This window comes from Sesamum indicum, linkage group LG8 (genome assembly GCF_026168435.1).
Source record: "Sesamum indicum cultivar Baizhima isolate 11 linkage group LG8, ASM2616843v1, whole genome shotgun sequence".
In the NCBI taxonomy this organism is placed as follows: Eukaryota; Viridiplantae; Streptophyta; class Magnoliopsida; order Lamiales; family Pedaliaceae; genus Sesamum; species Sesamum indicum.
This window is the reverse complement of record NC_142664.1, coordinates 23,026,406-23,036,139: the sequence shown is the minus strand read 5'-3', so window position 1 is coordinate 23,036,139 and position 9,734 is coordinate 23,026,406. Positions and strand designations below refer to the sequence as shown.

Sequence of the window (9,734 nt, the reverse complement as noted above, 5' to 3'; positions counted from 1 at the left end):
ATCTAAGTTGGTTTTTTAATCTTAGGAGTTAAAGATATGTCTAATAAAATTAAATTTAAACAATATTATTAAATATTAACAGCTACAATTTTGAATTTTTTTTTTGGTGGAATGTACTTTTAATTAAATTATTTGATGGATTTCAAATATATGTAAAATTCATTTTAAGAGGTAGAAAACCTCTTAAAATGAATTTTATATAATGAAATCCACCAATAAATCTAGTTAAAATTAAAGCTTAATCTACCAACTTTTGTTGGAAGACTCAAACATTTAATAAATATCATTTTGATTTATTTAACTACTAAAAAAATAGAGACCATTTATTTTAAGTTAAGCAATAAATTATTATTATATTCAAAGAATTCAAAATTTTTATTATTCACATAAGATAATTACAACATATTACATAAAAAATATAAAAAAAAATCGTGTAAAAAATGATTATCTTGATAAGTTTACGAATCCAAGAGACTAAAGTGATAAAATCAAACTTGACCATTTTATCCTCCAAAGAGTCAAAATCCGGCCAAATTGAGACAAAAAAAAAGTTTAAAAATACTAAAATCGAGAAATAAACTCGAGAAACTAACGTGATTCTAAACAAAAATTTAATATTCACCCTATATATATATATATATTTTGCAACTGGTCCTAATTTATACCACAAGTCACACAAACGTAAATCTCAATCATGGTGTGGCACTAATAGCTAGAAAGGACCACGCAACTGTTCCCACCGACCAACCACATCACCTCTTACATTATTTAGGTCATAAATGAAGCAAGACTTAGACAATCAAATACCTCTACAAAGATTAGGGTGTTACATTTAGTCTTGATGAATTCGAAAAATTCACTAATATCGTATAATTATTTTGATGTTTGTGGCTCACGTGGAATCATATAATTTTAATAAAATTTAAAAATATTCAACATTGATGCAGCAAGTACACCTGACATTGTCCACAACATTCGTGCACCTTTTGTTATCCTATTTAAGGGCAAAATTTTACAATTATACCTCCTAAGTTAAATTATATTGACACCCCATCAAAAATTATATTTATAATTTTATATCTAATCTTAGAAGATATTGATGTAATTTAAATTTTTTTTGTATTAGAGGTTCGTCTAAATTTGTTTACGTGGGAAAAATCTGAGATGTTGTTGTAATGAGTTGTTACATTTTATGGTCAATTACTATTAAGAGGGTGTTTGGCTAAGCTCATAAGCTCTTAAAACCATTTTATAAGATGTTAACGAACTTATAAACTCCAATAAAGTGTTTAATATTTTTTTTTAGAAAGCTTATAAGATCTCAAAATAAGATGTTTTGAATCTTATAAGCTCTTTAAAAAAAATTTAACTTTCATAACGTTTTTTTATAAAATATTATAAGTTATATAAAATTAATACATCATAAAACAAAAATATTTCTATTCATACACTAACATATTCTGTCCCTCACACACACACACTCTCCTCACTTACTCTCTCTCTCTCTCTCTCTCTCTCTCTCTCTCTCTCTCACACACACACACACACACACACACACACTTTCTCATTCTAGAATTTAAAAAAAAAATTACTATCTAGTTTTTCTAACATTCAAAAAAGAGAAAATACTCAATTATTTAATAATAAATTATTATACTTAAATAAAAATAAAATTGATATTGATATTATATTTATTGAAAAATATAAATTCAAGACATTATAAATTATACGACTAGAAATAATCATTGCATTAATAAAAAATTATAAATTACATATCTATATTAATATTTGACTAGCATAAATGTACATATATTTTAATTTTATTCAAAAAATTAGGTAATAATTCATCATTTTTATTATAAAAAGATTATCTATTAAATTTTTATTTAGAATTAAACTAGTGTGTACTATTTATAAAAGCATCTTAAAAATTTTAAAGCAAAATATATCAAGAATTAATAATTTACTTGATTCTAATAGTATCGTACCCATTTTAGTCATTTTATCGATAAAAGACCTTATCATACCGAACAACTTAACATATTATAAGATGTGGAACACATCTTATAAGTTTCAATATTTTATTTTATCCAAACACTTTAGAAACTTATTTTTAGAATAAGATCCAACATCTTATAAGTTTCTAAAATATCTTATAAGATGTTTTAAAAAAGTTTAGCCAAACACCCTCTAAATTCAAACAAGAAAATGCAATAAATTTTCTGGCAAACATATTCTATATGTATTTTTTATTTGGAGGAAACGTGTTTTTAATTTTGCATGGATTTTTGTACGAAAATAAACATATATCAATATTATTAGTTGATGAAATTGGGATTTCACGTTGTTAACAGTGTCAAATTAATATATTTTTTATTTATTGAAAATGATAGTTTAAATATTTATGGTTAACAGTGTCAAATCAAATATATTTTTTATTTTAAAGAACATAGATAGTTATATTTTTTATTGATTTAGAGTACTTAGTGATGTGATATTAAAATACTATGAAAATAATATATTATTAGTTTATAAATTAATAATTGAAATTTTTTTATATGAAAAAGTATGATTGAGATAAAAATGATAGAAAAACATTCATAACAATGAGCATGCATACAAATAAACATATTTTTATTTTTATCACTATACTTAAACTGAAAAAAATGAAAATGAAACCAATCAAGGTAGTTCTAAAATATTTTTTTGTTTTTATATAAAATAATAATGTGTTGGTTGGTGACTTGTGAAATTTGAGCATTTGATTATGATATTGTCGTGCATTATACATGGTTGCAGATAAAGAATTTGAGTGTATTCTTACACATTTAAAATTAATAAAACTTGTTTAATAAATTATCGAGTCTAATTAATTTTTTTTATTCATATAATTAAATAAAAATAATAAAAAACTTAAATTATGATCACAGATGGAGTGTTCTCAAATAGCAAATAGTGTAGTGTAGAATTAGCTTTGTATGCATTATATGAATGGACTAAATTCATGATAACTACGTATATAATTGAATTTGTACTGTATTATACAGACGTATGGAGCGTATTGGATTGACTAGTAATCAAGAATGAGAGTTTAATGGCCTCAAGGCCAGAAAAATAATTCCAAAATAAAGAATAAAATAGAGCCCACCAAAAACTGGAACAACCGGACGCCAACTGCGACCTGTATGTATTTCTTGAGCACATTTATTTCTCTTCTGCAATCAACAGCTCTCACCTTTCTCCATTTATGTTTGCAGAGGTGGAGTTGGATTCATATCCTTTGAGCTTAGATCTTCTCTCTCTTTATTGCTGCTAGAGAAAGAAAGCAAGGAGAGAAGGGATGACTTCATATCTGCGGCAGAAGTGGCAGTCTTTCCAGATTGGGACGTCAGAGTCTGAGGATGTACAAGAAGAAGCCCTCAACTCGGAGAACACAGAAGAGATTGAGCGTAGTAAAATTGGGATTATGAGGGCTGTTGTCCAAGCACAAGATCCCTCTGCTAAGGTTGCCCCAAAGCTTCAATCTTTCTTCATTCTCACACTAGCCCACATGTTATTTCTCTGCCAATTTTCTTTTATCTGTTGATCAGTTTTATCTCTTTTTTTTTTGTTTTTTGTTTTTTCTGTTTATGTTATGTATGGAATGTGATTTCATGTTGCTTGTTTGTTACTTAATTGCTTTTGTCACTTGATGGATTTCTGTTCTTGATTAGTACTCATTTGGGAAAAAGTAAGTTAATTTGATTGTTATGCCTTACTGGTGAATAGTGATCCTAAGAACTAGTAATGTTTGTGATCCAGTTTTTAGAAAGGGTATAGAATAGAACAAAAGAAATTTACCTGAGGAGGGAAGGTTGGATCTTAGAGTTCACATTGTCGAATTTTGTTTTAATTCAGTATTTTTCTTTTGATGGATTTATTTGCCGCTTGCTCAATAAACTATAGTCATTTACAATAGCTGGTTATAGAATGAATTTTAACGGTTTAATTGCATTTTACCCCTGTAAAAATACTACTAGGCACAAAACCTCATTGAACAAAAGGAAAAAAAAAAATGGCCGCGTCACCCTGAACTTTTCAAATAGAAGCTTATTTGTGCCAAAGGGCCAAATAGAAGCTTATATACCTCCCATGCGAAAGGGCTGCATTTTCCTTCTTTTCGAAAGTTCAGGGTATTGCGTTGTACTTTCTCTTTCTCAGGAGAGTTTATTTGCCTATTATTATTTTCATAGAGGATCTGTTGGATTCGAATTTTAATTGTTGACTGCTTTCTAACTAGGAGAGAGTACATTTCTAGGAGAAACTTGTTGCAAATATCCCTATTGTCTTGTACTAGTAATACCTCGACTAAAGAAGAAAGTGTAAAGGTCGACTATGTATTTGGATGGTAAGTGACATAGAACTAACTAGGAGTAGACCAGTTGAGATCGAGTTTCTTGCCCAAGATTGAGTTGAGGACATCAAATTGAATCACAACTGACAAAGCCCAACTGAATGACACGAAGCTTATGTTGATAGGAAGTATATTTGTTGCTGATACGTACATTATTGAAATTATGTATCTGTGAATTTGCAGGACATTGATGATTTGATGATCCGCAGATTTCTCCGAGCTCGTGATTTAGATGTTGAAAAGGCGTCGGCTATGTTACTGAAGTATCTGAAATGGAGGAAAGAATTTGTTCCAAATGGTTTCATATCGCCAGCTGAAATTCCAAATGATCTTGCCCATAATAAGTTATTTATGCAAGGATACGATAAGAGTGGGCGGCCTATTGTAGTTGTCTTTGCTGCCAAGCATAAGCCCACCAATGTGGAAGAGTTTAAACGTATGCAATCTAATGCAGTAACTTGAAGCTTCTCCATTAATACAATCTGCCGTTTGTTCAGTATAATATGTTACTACTTTGTAATATGATATATATTGGATATATTTGGAGAAGAATACTGTCTCCATGATGTCTGTTGGCGCTTTACATTTACCTGTGCGTTCCTACTTTTCATTATGCTGATTCGTGTTTACTTTTTTGACAGGTTATGTTACTTTCAGCCTTGACAAAATTTGTGCAAGGTAATTTAGTTCCCTTAATGTACCAATCACTTATCTGGTTTTATGTGTTGAAGTTGGATATCTTATTTGTGGTCATTGCTTGTCCAGAATGCCTAGCGGACAGGAGAAGTTCACTGCTATTGCAGACCTACAAGGATGGGGTTATGCCAACAGCGACATTCGAGGATATCTGGCATCTCTATCAATACTGCAAGTACGAGTTGTTTTCATATAATTGACTTGATAAATGTACTAGAGCACAGATTCTTTGTTGTGATCCTCTGATTGATATTTTTACAGGACTGCTACCCAGAGAGGCTGGGGAAGCTGTTCATTATCCACGTGCCTTACATATTCATGACTGCATGGAAGATGGTTTACCCGTTTATTGACAAAAACACAAAGAAAAAGGTAAAAACATCTCCAAGTGCATGTCGAAACAGCATCTAATGGCCGTTTATAACTTGATGAAGTTTCTTTTAATGTCCGAAGTTACAGATTGGAAATGTTTAGTAACTTATGATTACCATTGTGCAGATTATTTTCGTAGAGGACAAAAAGTTACAATCAACCCTGCTGCAAGATATTGATGAGAGCCAACTTCCAGAGACATTTGGAGGAAAAACAAAGCTAGTTCCAATTCAAGAGTGCTGATATGGATGAGTAAACGAGGCTAATTCCAAGGATTCGTTTTAGTAACTCGATATGCATCTGATGATGATCGTATCAAAATATAATACAATACCCATTAGTCTACTATCCATCTTGTTTCCGGATACGCAAGACGTCAACAGAGATATGTTGTAATTTGTTTTTATGTGCATTTATACGAATACGTCCAAGTTTCACACCGTGACTGCTCCAGAGCTGCAAAATGTTTTCAGCAACTCCAGATAACTGCTTGTTAGTTTTCTGTCAAAAATAAACTGAAAAACCGTATAATTTCTGATTTTAAATTGCTTAATTAGTTCGTTTAAGAAAAATAAATAAATGAATAGCTTGCTATTGACTTTTACAAATTTGTTTGGTAAAATTATAATTATTAAATTGTTTTCCGGAACCATCCAACTTGAATGTTCTTTAATTTTTCACTTATTTTAAAACCTTTTCAATGTTCTTTAATTTTTCACTTATTTTAGAACCTTTTCATCCTTCACTGCAACTAAACTTTGTTTACAACTTACTTCCATCAATGCAAGAACCACTGCAAACACCCTTACACTTGCACTCCTATTATCTTCAGTTGGATAGAACAACATCATTAATCATGAAGATCCTCTCGCCCAAGAACGTGTGCAGAGTGAGCAGGATTTCCAGTGTCTTTCTCAGTTCACACTTTACATATTCATGTTCTGCATCTTCAGCAAAATAGTCCAAGTCAATTGGATTTTGAGACTAATGAAGAACAAGGATCAGGCATCAGATGACAGTTTTGAATGAGCATAATAGAAAGCCTCATCACGCTGTTTATTCCTAACAAAGATATACTCTTAATACAGATTCTTTAAAAGGACGAAATAATAATGAGTAGCCAGCATTATTAAGAACAGCAAGCCCCTTCAGACTGCTGGGCTATTCAAGTCAATCAAGCATAACTCAAACAGCCTTCTAAAGGCAAAATTAACAGTTACAAATGAGTATGAAAAGATAGTTCTGGCTTCCCCAGAATTGGTGCTCGACAACCTAATAAAGAGAATACTCAACCAATCAATAACTTGTTCTCATCCAAAAAGCTGTAAGTGGGAACCTCAAGGTTGTATGGTGCAGGTCCTTTGCGAATCCTACCAGAGATGTCGTAATGGGATCCATGGCACGGACAAAACCAACCACCAAAGTCACCAGCATTTGGCAAGGGGATGCAACCCAGATGAGTGCACACTCCAACGACTACAAGCCATTCTGGATTCTTAACCCTAACAGCATCTTCTTGTGGATCACGAAGGGAGGCAAGCTCGACACTGTTGGCCAACTTAATGTCATCTTCAGTTCGATGCCTAATGAAAACTGGCTTTCCTCGCCACTTCACAGTAACAGTTGTCCCAGGTTCAATGCTAGATAGATCCACTTCAAGGGAAGCAAGAGCAAGGACATCTTTACTGGCAGACATGCTCAAAACAAATTTCAGGACGAGGAGACGGGCCAACGACGCATACACAAACCTGCCTCCAGTCAAAACAAAGTATGCAAATGCACGTTTGCTGGGATCACCTGGTGGATAACGCTCATGGTTGTGCTCATCATAGACAATCTTTGAACTGGGATTCTTGATTGCTGCCACTGTAGCAGGGACATCTGGAATCACACCTGTCTCCTGTCCCGGAGCAAGGGTACCAGAAGAAAACCCTAAAAAATGCCCATGGAAGGTTGACTTATTATTGTAATCGTATTAGCTACTAAATTATAGAATCAAGTGGAACAACTGAAGAGTTCAGAAATGTACTCATGAGTCATTGGTAACATTCACTTTACAACAAGGATACAGGAGCACCAGCTAAAAATGTGTTGGGGAAAGATAAATTTGTAGAAGTAACTTGTTGAGATGTAAATGATACACAAATAATTTATAATAGTTTTCCAAAAATTTTGCATCTCAGAAGAGAATGTGGCTACTTATTATATTCTGTCATTTCCCATTCCAACCTGAACCTCCAAATCATCCATGGAGACACAATGACAAGTGGAACATGCAGGAGTTAAGAACAAGATAAAACCACTCAGATACAAGAATTTAATAAAGAGAACGACGGAAGACAAGATAAAGCCAAAGAAATGACTCTGAAAAGATTCCAAATATTTTTCCAAATGGGGCAAAAAAAAATTCAAGGTCAGTAAGAAGGAAATAAAGAGAAGAGCAGCAATATGTACCAGTCAACTTTTAAACTGATATAGATTCACAAAAGAACAAGAACCCCAGCGCCAATTCCGCAAACATATGGATAGGTATATTCATACAGGATTCGGCTGATTAAATGTCCTGAGCTAGAATCTTTTCTGTGCATCTTCTCCAAATTGAGTAAAGGGAGTAACTCAGAGCAAAGTAATGAATTCCTATATTAACCTGAAGGGTACATGCCTCATATTGCAAATAACATTCAACAATTAGTCACCTTAATAAAGACACTCTGATGGAAGCTCATGCTATCCAACCCATGAGATCTCAAAACTAAACTGTTACCACATATACCTCTTTCATCCCACGATATACTCCATATGAATAGTATATCTATAGCTTAAAATAAGTTTCTGATACATGTTTCACTCCTTTTCCTTAAATGCAAATGCGATTCAATTCAAAAAATTCCTTATTCCATACTGATCTGGGTATAAGAACACGATTCTTACTATCACCTTCCAACCCAACCCCACCTCATCCACCCTCAAGAAACATGTTATATCCAATGGTTAGAATAGAGTTTTCACACTCCATGCCAGGCCAATCAGTCATCTCATTTCATCTTGCACAACTCATGTGAATTTAATTGATAAGTAAACAAATGTGAAAACTGATATATCTATATCAAAATGGTCATTTTCTAAGCCAACAAATTGAACCACTCTTCTGCATGTATTCACTGATTGTGACATGAACAGTTACAATATGAGCATAGTTTGGCAGGTTATTGGCTGAACTGACTCATCCCTCCCAAAAACTAGTAAAAAGGAAGCATGACGAGCAAGGCCCAAATAAACTACCCGAAAAAAGACTAGGCAACAGTTCATCAAAAATTTCCAGAGCAATTAAATTGAGAAAATGAAAATTCTGGTATAACATATTATCAGGCAGTTACCCAAGAACACAATACACTTTAGCATACTTTTCCAACATTTATAGCCAAAAATCACACATTTCACTATGGAATGGTATAGAAGCATGTTTATTCCATAATTACTGCAACAAATTGGGTGAAAGTATAAACACTAATCACAGTAAAGAATTCTAACAATTGCTCAATGAAGCTCCAGCGGGAACTTACCATCTACAAGCATATCACAGCATTTCCAAATCAAAAAATATTCAGACCGTTCAATCACAAATAAATATAAAAGGTCCAATTGTAAATTGAAAATCATCCCATAATTCCAAAAGTTTGGGAGAAATTCAAATCAATAATAAAATTGGTATAATAATCTCATCTAGGCAATTCAGATTCTTTGACAGGAAAAAGCAGCTCATATCACCTGATGCAGCTCATGTGAAGACACACGCACACACACACACACAGAGAGCATTCATCTTCCCCCAATTACAAACTTCTAATTTCACAAAAAATCCGATCTTCACCAAATTAAAAGGCATAAAATCGCGTCAAGAAGAAAATAACAAAAGCAAAAGAAGCGCAACCAAAAAAAGAGCACCGTACCTCTGATTTGATCGAAAAGTGAATTGGAGAAGGCACACGGGTAAACGGGTAAAGAGATGGATCCGGTGCGCCCATCTGAAGATGAATCACCGGCGGTGAATGGATTCCTAGAGGAGGCCGCAGGCAACGAAGTCTGACCAGACCGCCATGAGAGAGAAGATAGCCTCCTCCCTGCTACTCTCAGCATCTTCGATCAATGAGATTTGTCACCTTCTTCAGAATTCGATCGTCTAACTATGATGGATTCGCGGACTCTTACCTAGGGTTTGCTCTCTCGCTCAGGAGAAGGGGACCAATTTTCTGTGAGAGAGGAGAAAAACAAC

At 33.1% G+C, this 9,734-nt stretch overlaps 2 protein-coding genes across 3 annotated transcripts; one reads left to right on the top strand and one right to left on the bottom strand.

Annotated features, from left to right (window-relative positions):
• The first annotated feature begins 3,042 nt into the window (after positions 1 to 3,042).
• On the top strand, positions 3,043 to 5,898 carry LOC105168486 (uncharacterized). 2 transcript variants are annotated; one of them, XM_011088590.3, is made up of 7 exons: positions 3,043 to 3,183; positions 3,258 to 3,505; positions 4,577 to 4,829; positions 5,035 to 5,071; positions 5,159 to 5,264; positions 5,351 to 5,461; positions 5,588 to 5,898. In XM_011088590.3, exons 2-7 carry the CDS (start codon positions 3,341 to 3,343, stop codon positions 5,702 to 5,704), a joined length of 789 nt encoding a protein of 262 aa, XP_011086892.1. In that variant the 5' UTR covers positions 3,043 to 3,183; positions 3,258 to 3,340; the 3' UTR covers positions 5,705 to 5,898. The 2 variants fall into 2 exon arrangements, with proteins under 2 accessions (XP_011086892.1, XP_020551552.1); XM_020695893.2 differs by lacking the exon at positions 3,043 to 3,183 and having other exon boundaries at positions 3,196 to 3,505.
• A 637-nt stretch (positions 5,899 to 6,535) lies between these two features.
• LOC105168485 (cytochrome b-c1 complex subunit Rieske-4, mitochondrial) lies at positions 6,536 to 9,725 on the bottom strand. The gene is made up of 2 exons (XM_011088587.3): positions 9,412 to 9,725; positions 6,536 to 7,393 (listed from the first exon to the last, which is right to left on the bottom strand). Exons 1-2 carry the CDS (start codon positions 9,596 to 9,598, stop codon positions 6,750 to 6,752), a joined length of 831 nt encoding a protein of 276 aa, XP_011086889.1. The 5' UTR covers positions 9,599 to 9,725; the 3' UTR covers positions 6,536 to 6,749.
• Between the last annotated feature and the right edge of the window lie 9 nt (positions 9,726 to 9,734).